Below are 23,144 nucleotides of genomic sequence, written 5' to 3'. Positions count from 1 at the left end.
AGCTTGGATCTTGGGCAAATTACTTAACCTTCCTGAGCTTAGTTTTCTCACCTGTAAATGAAGATTAAAACTTACTTTACAGGGTTGGCCTACAAATTATATGAGATAATGCATGCCAAATGCCTAACACATAGGTTCTTAAGTTAGTTTCTTTCCCTTTATGCTTTATAAACTCTTGTAAGCTTTTCTAGATACATGACCTCATTTTATTTCTATAGTACTTCTCATTAGCCTCATTTTATAGATGAAAAAGACTCAGGGTTGAGGCAAAGCCTCCACAGATAATAAGAAGCCAATGGATAAGTTTTATAAGCAGAGGAGTGACACGGTGAAAGCAGAGTTTCATGAAGATTAATCTGCTGGAGGCCTTTAAGATGGACTCAGTTGAAGCTGGAGAAATATTACTTTGACTACTCTCATAAAAATCAAGTTTAAGGTGATAAGGGCCTGCACTAGGTGACAGAAGAATGTTTAAAAGCCTAATAAATTAAGCGACTGAACAGCCACATAAGCAAATAAATAAATACATAAATAAATGGCTGAGAGTTTTCAAATATGGTTGAGAAAATCATGGTACCAACAACACAAGCAATTAAGAAATCAAACATGGCAAAATGGTTGACAGAATACCTTCCCTCCAATACCTAGGCAGAACATATGGCAGATAAATGGCAAACATTCGAGTCGTGTCTTCAGTGCCGTTGCAGATCTTTCTGGATTTCACCCCTCCCACTGGCATCGCCACCTGGACTAGAGCATGCTATGGTCCTGTGGATTCTGCTTTCTCTAGAAGCAGTCTGGTGAGATGGGGATCGGGGCAGTGAGGAATCAGAAGCAAAGGTTTTAACTCCCAGAACCTTGGCTAGATCGCTTCTTTTCCTTCCCTAGAAAATAAGTGGACTCATTTCTCCTCTCTCGTCTCGTATGAAGACTACCGACCCCCTCCAGATGAGCAAAGACAGCTTTTTTTGGCGGCGCGCGCCGCCAGGCCGTAAGGGCTCATACTCCTACTCAGCGGCGGAGCGGAGCCCCTGGCGGTGAGCTGGCGTCACTTCCGGCGCGCTGACGCTCAGTCCGGCGTGCCGACGCCTGCGTCAGCAAAGAGCGGGGTTGGGGGCACCCGGTTTGAAGTCGTGCGGGTCGGAGGAGTGCTGCCTCCGCCGACGTCTCAGACCCCTGCTCCCGGGCCGCGGCAGGGACGAGCTCTGGTAGGCGGCGGGGCAGATGCCCGAGGGCCCGCGCCGGGACATCCTGCGCTGCACCGGCCGCTCCTATCTGCTCCGTGGCCTGGGCCTGCGCCGCTCCGCTCCCTGGAAACTAGCGCGTCGGTAGCGCGGCGCGTCGCTCGCGGGGAGCTCCGAACCGCCGGCGCCCGGCCATGGCGGTTTCCAGGTGGGTCTAGCTTCTCCCGAGCGGACGGGAAGGCGGCCCGGCGAGGCACGGTCTCCTCTCGGAGCCCCCACTCCTAGAAAGGAACGGTTCCTATTGTCACTGGGCTCGGGTGCCTTCCTCCCCAGACTCCGCGGTTCGCCCCTCGGTCTGCGGGGGTTTGGGCTCGGGTTACCCCTCGTAAATCGGTTCAAAAATGTCTTTTTTGTTGTTGAATAGACCCTTTGGCGCGTTAGGGCTGGTTTTTCTCTTTCCTCACCATGTTTCTCTTCTCTGGTTTCTCTTCCCCCTTTCAGTTCTGGGAGAGTCTCTTCTCTTTCTGAGCATTTTAAGGCCGATCCCTAACCTCCGTTTCACGGGAAAACTTGGTAGCAACTGTCGAAGTCAGGGAGATTTTGAGTTAATATTATCTACGTGGCCTTCTAATTATGTTAAAATTTTGCGTTTACGGCTTTAGGGATATGTTCTTTCCTGAGGACTTTTTCCTTACATTACAGTATAATTCTTCGCTTTGTTTGACAGTACACATTCAGTCGTCAGCATTGTAATCTTTAGCAAATTATTGTATTAGCATCATCTTCCTCACCTAAGGCGTGAAAGATGTATCGCGAGTCTTAAACTAGTTTGAAGCGATGCCCATCGATAGGAAACTGTAGAAAGGCCAGCAAGACATTTATTTGTATAGCTATAGAAGGAAAGTTCTCCTTTCCTCCAATATGAGAGAGTGGGGAGAGTACATTTTGTCAGAGGCTTGAAGTTAGTGGACATGTGTGTGTGTAAGTAGGGGATAGTCCCTCTGATAGCAGTCAGGATTCGCCAAGTTTACTGTTAGTTTTCGTGAGAAATGGGTCCTTCTGCCACATAGACTGAAAGGGGAAAATGATGATAGTTCAGAAAACATAGTTTTTGTTCATTTTTCATAGTTAACACATTCCTGTTTTGCAAATGAAATGATAACCCATCCCTCACAGATTCCCTAGATAACTGATAAAAGAGTTCATGGGAGAAACCCATGGGAGTTGGGTGAAAGGGGTCCTAAGATACCTGTAGTGGGGCATCTAATTTTTATTTCATAGATTAGTTGAATCCGTTCAATGTGAGGAAATTCTTATTTTGTGATATGTAAAATCGCCTCGAGAGTATACAAGTAGTATTTTCAATTTTTGCAAAGGCAGAAAGGTGTACCATCTAATTTGTTACCCCCATATGACTATATAAATACATACATTATAAATACATTGATATACAAACTTAATATGGTATTCTGTTTATAAGGTGGTAAAACGTTTAAGGGAATGAGTAGCTCTTGAAATTTCGTTCCTGAGTAGACGGTATATGTTCACAGTATTGGTTATAGTTTTATAGAGACAAAATGAAAGATTAAAGAGCGCCTAATCTCCTTGGCCAATGTTAATCTATTTACAGAAGTTTAGAGCACCTAAACTTCTGAATGAATGAGTGAGTTTTGAAAGCAAGTGCTTTTTGTTCTTGACATTGGATTTCAAAGGGTGGTGCTCTTTTTTTCTATAGATCTTTTTTATTTAGCTTGCCAAAATTCTATCAAATTCTGCTGTAAAAAGAAAGCCTGTCATGGTTTTATGAAAGAGCTAGTCCTGTGCTTATTTTGGTAATATAATAGGTTCACAGAAAACACTTTTGAGACACTTTCTGGTTTGGGGATACTGTCAGTCCTTGACTTTTTCATCTGAGGGTTCACTTTGGATAGCAAACTTTTAATTTCAAGCTGGTCTTCTCCATGCACTGAGCACCTGTCTTTATTAACTAAATTTCCTTTTGGTGTGGAATACAGACTCATTTTAATACTTTATTGTAGAAAAGGTGGAAGATGGTTCAAGAGATAAAAATCATATTTGCTAGAACCAAATCTAAAATATTTTTTGCACTGTTTATATCAATGTGTGTAACTGAAAAGAAACTGTAATGTTTTTAGAACCTTGTAAGTATTTCCAATAGAAGGGAAATATTAAGTTCAGATTGCAAGATCCAGAAATCTAGGAATAATATTTGACTTTGCTCTCCCTTCCTTTCCCCCAGTCTAGCTAGTCCCCACATCCAATCTTGTCAGTTCAACCTTTCTAATCTTTCTCTGGCCAGTCTTTTTCTTTCCATACTAATTACCACAGTCCTCCTCCATACCACCATCATCTCTAATCCGAGACACCTGTAACGGCAGCCACTCTGCTCTTCCTGCCTCCCATGGCATCTCTTTCTAATTTATTCTTCATTTCAGTTATATTATTGTTTGCTAATATGCTAATTTTAATATGGCCTTTTTTTCTGCTAAAAACCCTTTAGTTTTCTGTTGCCTTAAGATAAAGGCCACATTCCGTAACCAACACATCTTAACAGATCATTTGTGATCTGGTTCCTACTTTACCTTTTTAAGCTTCATCTTGTCTCAGGTTCTCTGCATCTCTCTCTCTCTCTCTTCTCCACTCCCCTTCATTCTGAATCTTTGTTCTCACCTCCAAGTCTTTTTCTCTGGAACATTTTTCCTACCTCCCCCCTTCCCCCCAAGTCTGGCTAATTCCAACCTTAGTTTTTAGGTCTAAACCCTAAGCCTATACATATGTCACTTTGTTTGGGAGACCTTCTCTGGTTTTCCTTCATCTGAGCTCTTTGCACCAATGTGTACTCCTATCAGTCATATTTATCATACTTTGTAAGTGATTGTTTAATTGTTCTCTCCCCTGCTTGAGCATCAGTTCTGTGAGAGAAGGGAATGTCTTTGATCTTTCTATCTTCAGGAGAGTGCCTCGTTCCTGGTAGGTGCTCAATATATTTTTTAAAAAAGGAATAAAAGAGTGCTTTTGTTTCTTGTTTTAATTCCTCTCATGATTTTTCTGTAATTTATATATAGTAGGGTATTTCTGGTGTTTTTCAATGAGTGCTTCTGAGTTTTACAGTTTTCCCTGAGGGAGAAAAACTTTATAGCTTTGACTATTAGCCAGAATTATAATTTTAAAAATATAATAAACATTGTCAGAACTAGTTTTTTTTTGTTTGTTTGTTTTTTTTGCAGTATGCGGGCCTCTCACTGTTTTGGCCTCTCCCGTTGCGGAGCACAGGCTCCGGATGTGCAGACTCAGTGGCCATGGCTCACGGGCCCAGCCGCTCTGCGGCATGTGGGATCTTCCCAGACTGGGGCACGATCCCGTGTCCCCTGCATCGACAGGCGGACTCTCAACCACTGCGCCACCAGGGAAGCCCCAGAACTAGTTTTATAAGTTTATGTAGCATGGTCTTTTATAATGCAAATTGGATATAATGTAACCCTGCATTTTGTGTAATCAAAATTTTTAGACCCCACTTAGTTTTATAAAGGCCTAGTTTTAATGTACTTTGAATTATAAGAATGTAGCAGATCATGAAATGTATGGTCAACTCTTGATCCATGGATGAGTTAAATCTTGCCACAAACAAACACCCCCCCCAAAAAAAAACCTTTGTGACTCTCTAAAATTGCAAATACAATTATAGCATTTGAAATTCTCTGTAAAATGCAGTGAAATACTACTGAAAAATGTATGACTCCTTTAGACCCTAAATAAAAGAGAGCATACACATGTAGGAGAACAATGTTGCCCTTAAGATGTGAATACTGGAAGGTCAGCCAAGCTCACTCACTAGCTACTTGACTTGCTCCCATAAAATCAACCTCAGCAAAAAAACAAATTAGTATATATTACAGGCTTTCAGTGTTATTTGCAAACAGTTTGAATTATAATTGTTAAATCTTTGAATACTGTTTTGTAGAGGCTCACAAGAGTCTCTCTCCCTGTGTTATCTGTCATCTAGTTGGGGTTGAGTCACCAATAGTAAAGGCAACCTTAGAGGGATTGTTAAAACTTATGCTCATTACAGAAGGTGTAGGTAAAATGTGTGATGATGTTGGGTTCCATGGCTTAATACAGATTTTTTAAAAAGATTGTTTTTGATACCTTTGCCTGTTTATTCCACAATTGATTGACTGTTGTTATACATTGATTAGCTATTATGAACTTAGTTTTTCCTTGATCATATAGAGAAAATGTAAAAATATAGAGAATTTTTCCTGAGTGATCTCTGCTGTAAAGTTCATGTCTAAAATGTCGAGACGGTAATTATGACTTGACTGTTTTAGAAGTCGTGCCGTAAGTCTGTGACACATATTCTTTGCATTTAAAAATGATGCAGTGTTCAGAAAAGATTCAGGGGAAAAAAGGGAACATACCCTCTTCTGGAAGAAACAAATTGCTACATGTGAGCAGAACTTTGCTCAGTTTTGATAATTCTCTCTGTGCATTGCTGATACTTCAGAGAAACACTGTTTCAATGGCCTGTTCTGCCAAGTAAAAGGTTTCATGATGCGGGGGCAAATTACAGTGGGTCCTTGCTCTTGACAGGGAAAATGGTAAAATAATCTTACCTATAGGACAGCACAGGTTGCTTATGTTTGCTAGGCCTATTCCTCCATCATTGCTAATTTCTATCCATTATAAGATTGACAGAAGGCACTGTTGTAAATTGTAATGTATCAAATATTTTGTTATTTAAAAAATGTAGGGACAAAAAGCTAGGAAAGGTGGAGGAGGCATTATATAAGTGTATCCATTTTAATCCCTGTGGTAAATTCCTCCCTGTTTTAGTTTATTTCTCAAAGTACTATACACATAACAAAATTCACCGTTTTAAAGTGTATAATTTCAAGTGAAGTTTTAAAACCACAGATATTTTTCCTGCAAAACCTAGATTTTGTCTTTAAGATAAAGTCATGCAAGAGGTGGAGATTAGAAAAAAATATGGCCTGAAGGACATAACGCAACTTGGTTGTCCTTTTTCAGCACTCATTTAACAAGTATTTACAGAGTGCTTTTTATGTTCTAGGTGCTGGAGATACAGCAAAGAACAAAAATGGAGTTCCCATTCTCATGGAGTTTGTTTGTGTTCTAGAGTGGGAGTGGGGGGAATGTAAATTATCTAGCCACACCTGCCCTTGCACCTGGCTTTGGTGTGGTTTCACATCTTCATATTTGTTCTTAGTGTCCTATGTGGTATTTCAAATTAATCTACTTTCTTGTTTAAAAAACATAACATTAACATAGTTTCAAATAACCCACAGTAGGAACTAGAAGGCATACATTTTAAAACATCAGTCTAGACAATTTCTTGGAAGTTGTTTCTTTTGACCATAACTTCCTTGCTTAATGATATTATGTAGGACTAAGTACAGTGTTCATATCATCTATTTATTTTCTTATTCCCTAAGTAACACAGAAAAGTAAAACTTCAAATAGTAAATGTAAAAATGTATGACAAAATGGACAAACTTCACTGACCAATCCCTTTTAGTTAAGATTACAAAGCCATCTGCGTGAAGTATTCTGCCAGTAGACCTTCCATAAATTTTCAGAGTGATTAAATTTATTCTGAGAATATTGAGATTGGAAGTAGATTGAGGAAGTTATATCTTATACTTTTTTTTCATCCTCAAATGGCTTAGGAGTGGAAATGCAATATATATATGTTTATTAATGATGAAGTAGTAATCTAGGACACATTTTATAGTTCAAAATGCATATGATTTCTTTTTATATTTTTACTTTATGAATTATCATAATGGGAACAGCTGAAGTTAGATCACAGTTGCCAGCATAACCTCTACAAACTCCCACGTACTTTCCTTTTTCTAGGCAGTCTTTTTTTTTTAACAACATTTTTTTTTAAATTGAAGTATAATTAATTTTCAACATTATATTGGTTTCAGGGGTACAATGTCGTGATTCAGTATTTTATAGATTATACATCATTTAAAGTTATTATGTGCTGTACAATGTATCCTTGTTGCTTATTTATTTTGTACATAGTAGTTTGTGTCTCTTAATCCCACACACGTCTTCCCATTCCCTCTTCCCTCTAGGCAGTCTTTAGAGCAGTTTTCTGAAATCACAGGTTTGTAAAATAAACATGAATCATATCTTTTATAGTTATTTCTGTGAATTAAAATCCAAATTGAAAATGGGCCAGATTATCATCATCAGTAGATTCATAACCAGTGGATACTGTCAAATATAATTGCCTTATGTTTTATTAAAATTATTCGTCTACAGTCTTTGGTGCCTTCCATTTGGCTTGACATCTGTTACCTCTTTCTCCTCCATCTGTCTATCCTTCGGCGAATGAAGAATGTCATTTTTTTCTATTAGCTGTTATGCAACATAAGGTTTAGCCAAAAGAAGTATCGTGGTAAGTACTGTGTTCCCTCAATCAGCCCTTCTTTTAACTTCGTTTTTCTTTTGATCACCTAGCCTTCAGACCTCTCCCTCATCAAGGGCCCTGTCTGCCCTCCAACATAATACTGACTCTGTCTCATGCCCTTTCCTGTCCCCTACCAGTTCATTATACCAGCCTTTTCCATTGTGGCCTGGCGCTGATGCTTACCCTGCTTGCCTCATAGCTGGCTATCTTGGAGTAACAGGTCAGATTGCCCTCTTGTGAGATCCTGGTCTGCACATCCCTTTGTTCTTCCTTTTGTGTGGCATCTAATCTGTTGTCCTGGAGAGAGGAATGGAGAACTCCAAAAGGGGCTTTGAGTCAAGAGGACTAAAGAAGCATTCTTGGGTCCCCATTCCTCTATTCAGGGAGGCAAATTTGGCTATCAAAAGGTGGGAGATGTGAGAATAAACAAGCCTGGAATTGGATGAGAGGGTGAGCTGATCTGCTACCCTCAGGGCAGTTGGCTGGTGAGGGAGCAGAGCTGACATGACATGGCATTGGGATAAAAGACTTCGAAGAAAGCAGGAGGAACTGTGTGGTTGTGAGGCAGAGTCAGCATTAGTTTAGAGAGGAGTCGAAGGTCTTTGAGCAGGATATGGTTCTAATGAAGCTGGGTAGCAGAGGACTAAAGGAAAGTTTAGGAAGGGTAGAAATTATTGAAGGAATACAGTGCCTACTGTGTGGTCTTTTTCCGCTTGCTCTTTGGCTTGCTCTTTGGAGCAAGTGTAACTGCCGTGATGTTCAGATTGCTAAAGTACTGCTGTGTTCATCTTTTCACTTACTGAAACATTCATTGCCTTAGCATCACTTCTGTTATTTTTATAACTTGTTTTTATGTAATATAGCTATGACAGATTAAGGATATTTCTTGAAGGAAGCAAAAAATATTGTAATATAACACCCTCTTTCTTTGCTTAAAAATGGTGCTTAAACCTGTCCCAAGAAACTTGAACTTTTCTTTATCTATAATTTTAATTATAGTAAATACCAAGTATTCAACAAATATTTGACTACTGTGCAAAGATACTGTGCATAGTATTGTGGGGGACAAAAAAGAATCATTGAAGAAGGTGAAGCCTAACGAGCATAAGACAACATGTGACAAATTAATGTATAATGCCAAAAAATGCATAATAAATGCCAAAATGGTTATTTAAGATGAGAATCCCTGTGGATTTTAGAAGAGGATATAATAGTATAGTAGTCTGAGATGGTTTCAAGAAGGTAAAGGACTTGAACTGAACCTTGATGGGTGGGAGCTAGCTGAAGAATTGGACCAAGAAAGGCATTCCAAGTAGCGGAAACAGGGTAGACAAAATTGTGGAAACCAAAATGGACCCTGTTTGGGAGATACTTTTTTGTTTTTGATTGCTATCTGGTAGGTAAGGGTGAGCCATTGAAAGTTTTAGAGTAAGGTAATAATTTGATCAAAGAGTGCTTTAGGAAGTAAATTTAGCAATGAGATCACATTAGTATTGAGTTATGCTCATCAGGCAGTTGAAAGTGTGGCACTGGAGCTCCCAAATGGGCTAGGTTTGGGGATTATTTTTACTGTGTTATAGTTTAAACAAATTACAGTTTCCTACAGGAGAAATGGGTGAGAGATGGGCAGCCAAGGATTGAATCTAGGAGAATGTTCATATTAAGAGTGTTAAAGAGTAGGGAAACCACAGGAAGAATTAAGAGTTCAGAGAAGAACAGGGTAACAGAATGTTGTGAAAACTTCGGAAGGAAAATATTTTAAGAATGGGGTACTTGCTGAAATCACATGTCATAGAAGATTCATGAAAATTGTATTTACAAAAAAACACAACAACATGAGATTTAGAGCTTAGAAGTTCTTTGGTGACCTTCAGGTGTGCTATTTTAGTCGTAAAGAAGGATAGAAACTTGATTTATAGGGATTAAGTTGGGTATGGTGAGGAGATAAAAGAAGTGATTTTAAGCACTTGTTCAAGATGCTTGGCAGCAAAAAGAAAGTGTTCTAGAAGATGGAAGTCAAGCAGTTTATCTTCTCATTAAAGATGGACCTCTGGATATTTGAAGATAGAAGGGAATAGATTACTAAGGCAGTGATTTAAAATATTGGAGAAAGGATAATTGAATGAGGGTAGAAGGAGTTGGTAAAAAAAAAAATAGCGGGACTTTATGTAAGTCTTGAAGAAGAGTGAGGATTGTCTTTTCATCTGAAATTGAAAGAAGATAAGTGTAAAGACCTTTAGAGGTAATGAGTAGAGAACAAGATAGTTCTTGTTCCATAATCTAGAGATCTACTCAGTCCATTCCTTTTTAGGGAATAGGGAATGGCAACTGGGACTTGAGGAAAGTGGAAATGATTGGGGAAAACTATCAATTTTATTTTAACTTTTTACACATGGATTTATAAACAGGTTAGTATTGTCACTTCCTTAGAGTGTTCATTTTGCAGCCAGCTTTGCTTTTAGTCACAAAAGCAGAAACTCCATCATCAAAAAAGGGATTATGGGGACTTCCCTGGTGGTCCAGTGGTTAAGAATCCGTCTGCCAATGCAGGGGACACGGGTTCGATCCCTGGTCCGGAAGATCCCACATGCTGCAGGACAACTAAGCCCGTGTGCTGCAACTACTGAGCCCGCGCACCATGACTACTGAAGCCTGTGTGCCTAGAGCTCTTGCTCTGCAACAAGAGAAGCCACTGCAATGAGGTGCCCACGCACCACAACGAAGAGTAGCCCTGCTTGCCGCAACTAGAGAAAGCCCGTGTGAAGCAACGAAGACCCAGCATAGCCAAAAAAAAAAAAAGGGAATTATGAAGTAGTTTAAGTCTTTCCAGAGGTGCAGTCTAGGGAACTTTGCATCAAATAAGTCAAAGATATGACAAACACTGTGGTATATAAGGGAAGAAAAACCTATTAAAACAAGTACAATGATGTGAAGCTATAAAATATGGCTAAATCTAGTTTAACCCTACAAAATAAGAGGTTAAGCAAAGTTAAGTGAGCTTCTCTAAGTCTTCTAACAAGTGACAAAAGTAGTGCTTTGTCTCCTAACTTCCAGTCTAGTTTGTTTTTCCATTTTACCACTGCTTTCCTGTAAGAAAGTCCTGGGTTTATGTGAACTGTACACATACAAGAGAGCCCGATATTGTTATAAAGAATGCATGCATCATATGCAAATATAAGTCCACTGTTGCATAAATTTGACCTAAGACATAATTTTTATAATAAAACATTTAATCTTTGATAATTTTGCCTGCCATAGAATATAGATTTAACATGAATATTTACCTTGATAGAAAGTTGTTTATAGATTATTTAAAATTTCTTTTTGCAAATTTCATTGAGCAGAGGCATTCAAAATCAGAGTCATGGAAATAGGCATTTATTTGTTGTGAAGGTTCAGAGAGTTTCAGTAACTTTAACATCACAATCAGTTATAAAGATGAAAATACGTCAGAGCATTCTTAGGGTTATGTATGGGATGTATAAGGGAAGTCATTTTATGGGGAAGGGATTTGGGGTCTGACTTAGTGTTAGAACTTTAAGAAAACCAGCTGTCAGAAAATTTTTTTTTCTCCCTTTTGTCCCATTATCTGTGAGTCACTGTTCATCAAATCCTGTAGCAAGGCCTGAAGAATGAATGGGTAAAGACAAGTATTTAGATAGCCTTGAATGGATAAGGAGAAATATTGTGTCAAAAGGTGGGGTGTGTCTATGCACAGTGTATAAAATAAATTGATTTTTGCATGTTTTTTAGAAATAATTTCTGTAAAATCACTCTGTGTGCCATTCAGTATATTGGAAGCAAAAAATGTGTTGTATTACTCTTTTTTTCCCCTTTATTTCGCTGGCTTTAATTACCTCAGATATTTTTCTTGAAACATGTCCTTCTTATACATACCCTTAACTGTAAAATTTGAACCTCACCTCTTAGTGTTTTGTTCTGAAGCAGTTGAAAAGTTTTCATAGTACCCTTAGCCTTCTTGACTGAAAAAGATCTATTTTAGTTATATATATATATATATTTTACCAGTTACAGTGATTTTGTGCTTATCAGTGACTGGCTAGTTTTATAAATACTACCCCTTCGAAAAGAAAAAGTAAGAAAAGGAAAAACCCTGCTTATTTCATTTGCCCCCTTATAGCTTTATATTTTCTCGTAAAAGGTTTTTAGAGCTTTGCTTTCTAAGTTTTTAGCTCTTTGTGAAAGAAAAATAATCCCAGAAGTAAAATACGAGTCTCTCTGCAGTTTATTAATACTTAATGCTCATGCTTAACTTTGGGACCTTGCTTGCTTTCCTTTCCTCATTAGATGACATTTAAAGGTGTATTCTCTAAATCTCCCCTCATATAGGATTGGGCACAATTAATATAACCTTGCACCTTTTCACCCTTCATCTTGTTTGAAGTACCCATTTATTCTGGATATGAAGCCGCCTTCCTTTTATTATCTGTGGCATCCATTTGCCTCATTGAACCTGATGAGTACTGTGGTGGAAGGGCTAGATCTTCTACCATGTGGACTGCTGGTGGTAGTTACTGGTTTCTTTGCCTTTTTAAAATCTTAGGATTTTTCTGTATCTCAGAAACAAGGGACACAGTTTTCCATTTCTCCCCACTTATTCCAGGTATAAGGCATTGTGGTTTTATTCCAAACTGTTCGTTGGATAAGTGGCAGAACTGGGATTTGAATCATGGGGCTGTGGCTCTGGAATTTGTCCCATTATGCTATTTATCTTTACAAGCTCTTTCCTCAGAGATCTTATTGCTGTATCTGTCACTTCTATACGAATGACTCATATATCTATATACCTTTCGTCTCAAATTTCTCCTGAACGTCAGATCTCTATTTCAACTATCCTTTTTGGTCTCCCCCAGCTTTCCTGTCCCTGCCACTAATAAACTTGTCATCTTTTCTCAATAACATTTCTTCCACTAGTTATTCCCATATCTTTTAATGATATCTTCATTTCTAAAATTCAGAGTCTCAGAATCCTTTCATTTCCTTGACATTTCATGGAATTACTATACCGTGGTGTTTTACTTCTGCAGCGTTTTCCCCAACTTCTTTCTAGTCTTAGATTGTAGTTCAGGTGTGAAAGTTCTCTGAAAGTTTCCTTCCATTTTACTTCATGCTTCACACTGCTGCCAGACTAATCTCTCTAAAGCGTAGCTCCAGTCCCATCACTTTCTTGACCCAAGACTTTCATGGCTGAGCTGTAATTCAAGGGTCTCCACGATATTAGCTGTATCTTCCACTGTTCTCTTAAGTGTACCCTGAATTACAACCAGGCTGTTTTACTCACTGCCCTAAATATAGTCTCCTTTTATTGCTGTTCTCTTCTTATTCCCTCTTCCAGATGTATCTCCCCCTTTTCCTTTTTACCACCTCATCACCAGTATTGAAATTTTTTTCTACCATTAAGGTCCAGCTCATACACCATTTCTTTTAGAAAGTCTTCTCAGTATTATACAGTTGGGGATGTAGTGTTTGTTGCCTCCATTCCCACTCCTCAAAGCACTTTGTATGTCTTTTCTGACATGTGTCTTATTGTATGTATCCATGCATGTACAATACTTGTATTGGACCCTATATTCTAGTTGTGTGTTTGCCTTACCCTTTCACTCCACCTCCATAGCAAGTTCCTTAAGAGTAGAGGTTAGATTATCTCCTGGGACCCTACCATAAATCTTTCTTCATAGGTGCTTAATATGTACATTTACTGACTCAGACTTATACATATGAAGAAACATTTCAGAATAAGCATTATATTTTTGTTATTTTAGGCTTGATCGTCTTTTTATCTTACTGGATACTGGCACTACTCCAGTTACAAGAAAAGCTGCTGCACAGCAACTTGGAGAAGTGGTGAAGCTTCATCCCCACGAGCTAAATAATCTCTTATCTAAAGTAAGAACTCTTTTTTTTTTCTTTTAGTATAATACAATTGTAGAAATTTATCCATGGGCAGGAACATAAAAGTAGAGAAAGAAATTGTCTTATTAGTGACACTTTGTGGTCTTCAAATTCCATTAAATATCTCAATATTTCTCCAGATATTTTAAAATTTTTGCTATTTTTGTTTGTCACAAGGTTTAAAATATTTTGTTTTTTGCATCAAGTTTGTTTGGCAATATAGAACCTTTGGCCTGTGGCACAAATTTGAATCTGATCCAATTTGGTAGCAAAGTAAGTTGTTAATCTAGTTTTTTAGTGGTCTGACTTGTTCTTAGCAGCTAATAATTATACTAGTTGGCAGTCTTCAAATGGATGAGTACTCATGGGTAATGGTGGAAATATATGAGAAGCTAGTTGTTACATTCTTAGTTATTAGCTCTTTGAAAGTGGAGCCTTTCTGCTTTGGTGGATAAGTATTTTCCTAATCCTAGCCCATGTTCTTTCCCTAAGCAATGCTTTATTTTTACTGAACTCTGTGGGCTTGTAGAAGTGTGACTGTATGATAGTAAGTAGCAAATTCCATGTATTTAATTCTCTGGCATGCAAAGTAAAAACAGGAGTGCTTTGTATCTGTGTTTAGGGGGGTGGGAGCGGTGGATAGAGGATAAGGTGGGAAGCACTATGATAGCCCAGATATTGGAAGACTCAATATATCCCTGTTCCCACCAGTCTTATCTCATCCTTTCATTCTGATTTGTCCCTCCCTGCTTCCTATGAGTAGGAGTTCTAAGCCCTTTGTCATCATACACAAACCTGCACTCTATTGTTCCTATCATAGGGGCTAACAGCGATTCTCATTCCAATGCACTCCCCACTTAGATACTATCAGAACTTTCTAACCAAGATGTCGATGAAGAGGTAGTGATTTGACATCTACAGGCTCCATATTCTCAGAATGGAGAAGGGTGCGTATGAGGCAATACCATACTCATGTGAAAGGTGTGGGGATAGAGAGGTATACCCATTTATTTTCATCCCAAGGGAAGAGATGGAGGACTGAATGAGCTGAAACTGGAAACAATGAACAAGACTAACTTGTGCTGAACTGAGAAAAGGTTTCCAGACTTCCAAGTTAGTTCTGGTCTTCTTAACTCAGACCCCACCATATGGCTGCCATCAAGTAATTCCAAAAGAGGCAAAGTTTGTTTTTAGCACCTTCTGACCTCCTATGCCCTCTCTGCCCTCGTGTTTTCCTATTGCCTTTGGTTTTATTTTTTTAAAAACAGCTTTATTGAAATATAATTTACATACCGTACAATTCACCCAGATAAAGTGTACAATTCAGTGATTTTTAGCATATTCACAGATATGTGCAACCATCACCACAATCTAATTTTAAAACATTTCTATCACCCCTAAAAGAAACTTCATGCCTATTACCAGTCACTCTCCATCACTCCCCCTCCCATAGCCAGTCCTAGGCAACCCCTAATCTACCCTCTGTCTATAGATTTGCTGATTTTGAACATTTTATATAAATGTGTGACCTTTTGTGATTGGTTTTTTCACTTAAAGTATTATTTTTAGGGTTCATTCATATTGTAGCATGTTTTGTTTTTCATTCTTTTTTATCGCCAAATATTGTTCCATTGTATGGATATGGATAATGCTGTATGGATGTAGCACATTTTATTTATCTCTTCATCAGTTGATGGACATTTTGGTTGTTTCCACTTTTTGGCCTGTTATGAATAAAGCTGCTATGAAAATTTGTGTGCAAGTTTTTGTGTGGATGTATGTTTTCATACGTGGGTGTATACCAGAGAGCAGAATTGCTGGGTCATATGGTAACTGTGTTTATTTAACTTTATGAGGAACTGCCAGACTGCTTTCCAAACTGGCTCCACCATATTACATTCCCAACAGCATGTATGAGAGGTTGGATTTCTCCACATACTCGCCAACACTTAACTATTAACTGACTTTGTTTATATCCGTACCAGTGAGTATGAAGTGATATTGTAGTTTTGATTTGCATTTTTCTGATGACTAATGACATTGAACATCTTTTCATTTTTTTATTGACCATTTCTATATCTTCTTTGGAGACCTGTCTGTTCAGATTCTTTGCCCATTTTTAAGTGGGATATGTGTTCTTTTATTAATGAGGTGTAGGAGTTCTTTATATATTTTAGATACAAGCCCCTTATCAGGTATGGGGTTTGCAAATATGTTCTTCTAGTCTGTGGATTGTCTTTTCACTTTCTTGATGGTATCCTTTGAAGCACAAAAGTTATTAATTTCAGTGAAGCCGAATTTATCTTTTTTTTCTTTTTTTAAATACATCACTTGTGTGCTCTTGAGATCATATCTAAGAAACCTTTGCCTAACCCAAGTTTACAAAGGTTTATCCCCATGTTTTCTTCTAACAGTTTTATAGTTTTAGCTCTTATTTTTAGGCTTCTGGTCTATTTTGAGTTAGTTTTTGTGTCTTGTGTGAGGTAGGGATTTTAAGTCATTATTTTGTTGCTCTAGTACCATTTGCTGAAAAAACCCCTTTTTTCCCATTGAATTGTCTTGGCACTGTTGTTGAAATCTGTTGACCATAGACACATAGTATTATTTTTGGACTCTAAATTCTATTCCATTGATCTATGTATCTGTCCTTCTGCCAGTACAATGCTATCTTGATTATTGTTGCTTTGTAGTAAGTTTTGAAATCAAGAAGTGTGAGGCTGCCAACTTTATTATTCTTTTTCAAGATTCTTTCGGTGATTATGGGTCCCTTACATTTCCATATAAATTTTAGGATTAACTTGTCAATTTCTGAAAAAAAGCCAGCTGGGATTTTGATAGGAATTGTATTGAGTCTGTATTCAATTTAGGGGGTATTACTATCTTAACGATATTAAGTCTTCCAGTCCATGAACATGAGATGTTTATTTAGGTCTTATTTAATTTCTTTCAGTAGTATTTTGAATTTTTTTGTAGTCTTCAATATACAAGTCTTGTACTTTTTTTGTTAAATTTATTAAGTATTTTATACTTTTTGATACTATTATAAATGAGATTATTTTCTTAATTTCATTTTCAGATTGTTGAAAGTGTACAGAAATACAGCTGATTTTTGTATATTGATGTTACATCTTGCTCTCTTGCTGAACTCATCTTTTCTACTAGTTTTATAACTCTTGTATTAAGTAATGGGACTTAATGAATAATATGCACTTTGCTTTTTACTATGTTAAAAACTATGTTATTTTTAAAATGCACTTAAGCATTCTGTTTTGGCCACTTTGAAAAAACAATATTTTTTGTTATATAACTATTTAATTTTTAATTTTTTAAGGTGTTGATATATTTAAGGAGTACAAATTGGGATACTCGGATTGCAGCAGGACAAGCTGTTGAAGCTATAGTGAAAAATGTACCTGAATGGAATCCAATGCCAAGAACCAAACAAGGTGCTTTTAAGTGGAAAAGTCGGTTGCAGTAAAAACTACACATTTTATATTTTAGTAATTTCACTTTTAAAGACTTAATTTTCATGCTTTTTAGGTGCAGTCTTGTCAGGAAATAATAATGAATACTGTGATTTTTCACCATGTTTTAAAAAACATACTAGACAAACAATGTTTTCTCATATGTTTTATTTATTTTTCTTTATTTTTTAAATTAATTTTTATTGGAGTATAGTTGCATTATCTCACATATATTTTAAATTATTCTACAGTATGCTTGATTTAGAGATTATTACTTCCCTCAAGGATTAATGTTCTAAAAAAAGAAATCAATACAATGTAAATATTTGAAACAGTCTATTTATTCTTGTTGCTGGGAAAATAGTGTAATTGTTTACTAAATTTAAGCACGATTATGTGTGGATATTTGGAGGGGTCAGTGTTTAGTTTTTTTTATGTGTCTTTTAGATGTCTTTTAGTGGAAATTACTTGTTTTCTGACTGCCTATTATATATGACATTTAAAAATGAATGTATGCTTTTACAAATAGATAAATGTATACATTTTAATTAAGTGAGAATTTAATATGGTACAAATGCATTTCGTTTTCAAGTCACTTTGATAACATGACTTTTATCATATGTCTTAGCTCGTCTAAAATTTTTGCTTTAATTTGCCTCACCTATTATTTTGAGGGATTGTGTTAATTTGTCTTCTCTCATCAAAAGAAATATATAACCAGAAGAATTTATAACTTGTTTTAGAAAAGAACCTTTTCCATTCCAGCCTATTAATCAAATTCTTTTCAAAACACATTTTTAAAAAAAAATTTTTTTGTCCTTGCTGCGCAGCTTGTGGGATCTTAGTTCCCTGACCAGGGATTGAATTCACAACCCCTGGAGTGAAAGCGTGGAATCCTAACCACTGGACCACCAGAGAATCCCCCAAAAAACTTTAAAGTAGTTACAGTAGCATTAAAATATATAGTAAGGTTACTTGTTATCATTAGAAAACTTTAAGATATTCATAGCAGTTCCCTTTCAGTTTAGCAATTATACTTTAGTTTACAGATGAATTATATGCAAATGCCAGTTAAACGAACTATTAAGTCAGTGAACAATTACAGTACATTTAAAAATTTACAATGCCATAACCTTTTTGGGGGAATACAGAACATTTTATAGATAGTTTTAGACCCCAGTTGGATATTTAATTTTAGCAATTTGCCAGGAGATTGTAATTTGCTTTATATTATGAGAAAAGAGTCCTATTGATTGAGTACTTCCTTTATGTCCTAGATATTCCTCAGGTATAGGGAATGATGATGCTCACTAGTTTTATTTATGAATACATTCTATGAATATGTTTATCTTCCAATTTATCACTATAATAAACTACCTTGGTATTTTTTAACTGTTTAACAGATTGCACGATTTTTAACATACGTATTTCAACATGGGGATGCATTTCTTCATATGACATTGTGCTTTCATAGTCAAAAAGTTTTACACACACCCACTGACATTCTGATACTTTGTAGTAAGGGAGCCACCTACTAAATAATTTTTTCATAAATAATAGTTGATCATAAGTAAATTCACAATAGCTTTTCTACTTCTTCCACATTTTACTTTTCTTAAAATACCCTCCCCCCTGCTCCCCCTGAAGTGATGCTATTTTCTTTCGTTCTATACTTTGGCTATATAATCAAATGTTTTTAAACCTCATCTAGAAACTACTTCAGAAGGTGCTATGGAAGATTCATCTACTACAGATCGATTGAATTTTGACAGATTTGATATATGTAGATTATTACAACATGGGGCATCACTTTTGGGATCTGCTGGTGCAGAATTTGAAGTACAAGATGAAAAATCAGGTATGTAGTAGTAGTCCTACAGAAAAAAGTCTGAAATGCATGCATTCAGACCAGTTTGTTACTTGGCGTGCTATGTTATCAGTCATGCAAAATCTAACAGATGTCATGAAATGCAAATTCACTGAAGTTTTCAGTTTGAGGTGTGGGGCATGCAGGTGGGGAAGGTAACCAGAAGCACTTTGTCTAAAGCTACTATAGGAATATTTTTCTTCCCTTAGTTGAATATGTACTATATATATATATGCACCATTAATAGATACATATTAATATTTCAGTATTTCAATATAGAAATTGTAAAGTGGTACCCAAGAGCTTCAGTTGAATAGATTTTAAAAGCTAGGATTAGTACAGATTGTGGTAATGTTTTCACAATTCTGGAAATTTAAGAGGCTATGATAGTTTCCTTTTTATCATATGTTTTAAACATTTATATAATTGGATCTACTTAGGCTGATGACCAAAGCAAAAACTAAAAATGAAAAATAAGTCTTAGATAGGTAATTGTCCCATTATCTTTAAACTTACAGAATCCATCTGGATATAAATAAATGTTTTGGCCATTCAAGATTGATGCCTTGAGTGGAAAAAACCTTGATGTTTTTAATGGATTTCTGTAAGTAAATAAGTTGCTTTTTTGACTAAAACCAAAACAGAACAGTGTTTTGTTTTGTTGCTAATTTATTATTAGTCAAAGCATATCTGTCTAAGTTAATGAAATGATCTTCAATTTGTTTATTTAAAAAAATGTCAAATACCCATTTCTTCTTTCCTAATATACTTTGTATTGAAAGATCTAGTGTCATTATTTATGGAGAGAATTAAGAGGAGAACTTGCTTAGGTTCCAGAAAAGCACAGTTTTTTTTTTTTAATAAGGGAGGTAGAAGTCTTCAGAAACTTTCCAATTTGAAAAAGTTATCTCTAAGTTTACTAATTAGTAAGTTTACTAATCTTACTAGTGTACCCATGGACATGATGAGAGATCATTGGCCCTTATCTAAGGATAAAAGTCAGTGTCACTTTTGTCACTTAAAAAAAAGTACGTGTTTGGGTCGTATCTTAAAGATTCTGATTTAATAGATCTGTGGAGAGTTTTGGGAAATTGTATATTAAAAGAAAAAGCCCCACAGGTGACTGATATGTAAGCAGGATTGGGAACCCCAGTTTTCTTGGAATTCAATTTTTAATGCTGATAAGTCATAGCATGCTGAAGAGTGCTCATTAAAACCCTCTAATTAGGTTTTCTTTAAATATCTGCTCATCTGTGTTGGTCTCTACATATTTATAAATTACACATATTATGATTTGCATAGGTGCCAGTCTGCGTTTCCTTTGCAGTTGGTTATTTTCCCCAATAGTACTTTCCCTGGAATGAGAGGACCAATTTTAGGCTCTTTGTAAGTGTACTAAACTTATAATCCAGCAGCCTTCATTTTGGATGCCTAGTGTTTTTCCCTCTGGGTAGAGTAGCCTTAAATTTTTTTTTTTAATGTAGCTTTAGAGAGATATAATTCATATACGATAGAAATCCCCATTTTAAAAGTGTCCAATTCAGTGGCTTTTAGTAGATTCACAATTGTGTGTAGTTAATTTTAGAACATTGTCTCAAGAAGAAATCCTGTATCCTTTAGCAACCACCCTACATCCTTCCCTTCTCTTCCCATCCCTAAGGACCATTAATTTACTTCCTGTAGCTATAGATTTGCCTACTATGGACATTTCATATAAATTGAATCATATAATATGTAGTCTTTTGTGACTGGCTTCTTTTTACTTAGCAGAATATTTCCAAGATTTATCCATATTGTAGTATATATATTAGTACTGTTTTCATTTTTTTTGTAAGTAGTAGTTACTACTGTTACAGGGTGTATCAGTTTTTAAATTGTGATAGAATATAGATAACATAAAATTTACCATCTTAATCATTTTTAACTGTACAGTTCAGTAGTATTAAGTACATTCATATTGTTGTACAGCCAATCTCCAGAACTCTTTTCATCTTGCAAAACCGAAACTTTATACCCATTAAACAGCAATTCCATTCCTTTTCCCCCTCACTCCCTGGCAACCACTGTTTTACTTTCTGTCTCTGAATTTGACTACTCGAGGTACTTCATATACATGGAATCATATAATATTTGTCCTTTCGTGACCGACTTATTTCACTTAACATAATCTTTCATGTTTACCTATGTTGTTGTATGTGTCAGAATTTCCTTCTGTTTTAGGGCTGAATAATATTCCAGTGTATGTTTATACCACATTTTGTTTATCCATTCATCCATCAGTGGACACTTGGGTTGCTTCTACCTTTTGCTTATTGTGAATAATGCTGCTATGTACGTGGGTGTACAAATATCTGTTTGAATTCCTGCTTCCAGTTCTTTTGGATTTATGCCAAGAATTGGAATTATAGGATCATATGGTAATTCTGTTTTTGATTTTTTTTTTAGAACTGCCATACTGGCAGTTCCATGGTGGCTGTTCCATTTTACATTCCCATCAACAATCTATGAGGTTTCCATCTTCTCCACATAACCTTGTCAACGCTTGTTATTTTCTGGCTTTTTTGGCAGTAGCCATATTGGTAGGTGTGAAGTTATTTTATTTTCTGGCTGAATAACATTCCATTGTATGAATATCACATTTTGTTTATTCATTCATAGGCTGAAGACATTTGGGTTGTTTCCACTCTTTTGGCTATTATGCATAATGCTGCCAATAAATGTTCATGTACAGATTTTTGTGTGGGTGTATGTTTTCATTTCTCCTATGTAGATACATAAGAGTGGACTTGGTGGGTCATATGGTAACTATGTTTTACCATTCGAGGAACTGCCAGACTGTTCTCCAAACTGGCTTCACCATTTCACATTCCTCTAGCAGGATACAAGGATTCCGATCTCTCCACATCCTTGCCAACGCTTGCTTGTTATTAACTGACTTTGACTATATCCATACCAGTGACTGTGAAGTGATATCTCATTGTAGTTTTGATTTGCATTTTTCTGATGACTAATGATGTTGAACATATTTTCATGTGTTTATTGACCATTTCTGTATCTTTGGAGACCTGTCTATTCAGGTCCTTTGCCCATTCTTAAGTGGGATATTTGTTCTTTTATTAATGAGATATAAGAGGTCTTTATATATTCTTTGTACAAATCTCTTATCTGATATGTGATTTACAAATATTTCCTCCTATTCTGTGCATCTTTTCACTTTCCTGATGGTAACCTTTGAAGCATAAACATTTTTAAGAAGTCCAATTTATCTTTTTCTTTTGTTTCTCGAGCTTTTTGATGTCATATGTAAGAAGCTATTGCCAAATCTAGGGTCATTTACCCCTGTGTTTTCTCTAAGAGTTTTATAGCTATAACTCTTACTCTTAGGTATTTGATCTGTTTTGAGTTCATTTTTGTATGTTGTGAGGTTAAGGATCCAACATCATTCTTTACATGTGGCTATCCTGTTGTCTCAACACCATTTGTTGAAAAGATTCTTCTTTCCCCACTGAATTTTCTTTGCACCCTTCATGAAAACCAGTTGGCGGTAGACATATAGTTTTATTACTGGACTCTCAGTTCTATTCAATTGATGTCTTTCTTTAGGCCAGTACCTCTTTGTCTTGGTCACCATTGCTTTCTGGTAATTTTTAAAATCAAGAAGGAGGGTGGGAGGGAGGGAGACGCAAGAGGGAAGAGATATGGGGATATATGTATATGTATAGCTGATTCACTTTGTTATAAAGCAGAAACTAACTGACTAAATAAATAAAAATTTAAAAAATAAAAAAATAAAATCAAGAAGTATGAGCCTTCAACTTTGTTGTTCTTTTTCAGGATTATTTTGGATATTCTCAGTCTCTTGCATTTCTATATGAATTACAGGATCAGTTTGTCAGTGTCTGCAGAAAGCCAGCTGATATTTTGATAGGAATTGTTTTGAATCAGTATATCAATTTGAGAAGTATTACTGTCTTACTATGAGGTATTATGATCTGTGAACATGGAATGTTTTTCCATTTGTTTAGATCTTTAATTTTTTTCACTAGTATTTTGTAGTTTTCAGAATATAAGTTTTAAGTTTTACTTTTGATGTTATTGTTAGTAGAGTTATTTTCTTAATTTTATATACAAGTTGTTTGTTTCTTTAAATCGTTTTCTTCCCCTCCCTGTTCTTTTTTTAAATTTTATTTTAAGAAGATGTTGGGGGTAGGAGTTTATTAATTAATTTATTTATTTTGCTGTGTTGGGTCTTT

The 23,144-nt window shown here is 36.2% G+C and overlaps 1 protein-coding gene across 2 annotated transcripts in view; it reads left to right on the top strand.

Annotated features, from left to right (window-relative positions):
• Positions 1-1,090: 1,090 nt before the first annotated feature.
• Positions 1,091-23,144, top strand: part of BTAF1 (B-TFIID TATA-box binding protein associated factor 1) — a 95,523-nt gene continuing 73,469 nt past the window's right edge. Inside the window, exons 1-4 of one of the 2 annotated variants that reach the window (XM_030865075.2) lie at positions 1,091-1,392; positions 13,431-13,554; positions 16,892-17,006; positions 18,736-18,882. In XM_030865075.2, coding sequence (XP_030720935.1) covers positions 1,379-1,392; positions 13,431-13,554; positions 16,892-17,006; positions 18,736-18,882 — 400 coding nt within the window. In that variant the 5' untranslated portion in view covers positions 1,091-1,378. Of the gene's footprint in view, positions 1,393-13,430; positions 13,555-16,891; positions 17,007-18,735; positions 18,883-19,470; positions 19,496-23,144 lie in introns of those variants that run through there. The other variant, XM_030865077.2, reaches the window with a different exon arrangement.

This window comes from Globicephala melas, chromosome 16 (genome assembly GCF_963455315.2).
Source record: "Globicephala melas chromosome 16, mGloMel1.2, whole genome shotgun sequence".
NCBI lineage: Eukaryota > Metazoa > Chordata > Mammalia > Artiodactyla > Delphinidae > Globicephala > Globicephala melas.
This window is presented reverse-complemented; position numbering and strand designations above follow the sequence as displayed.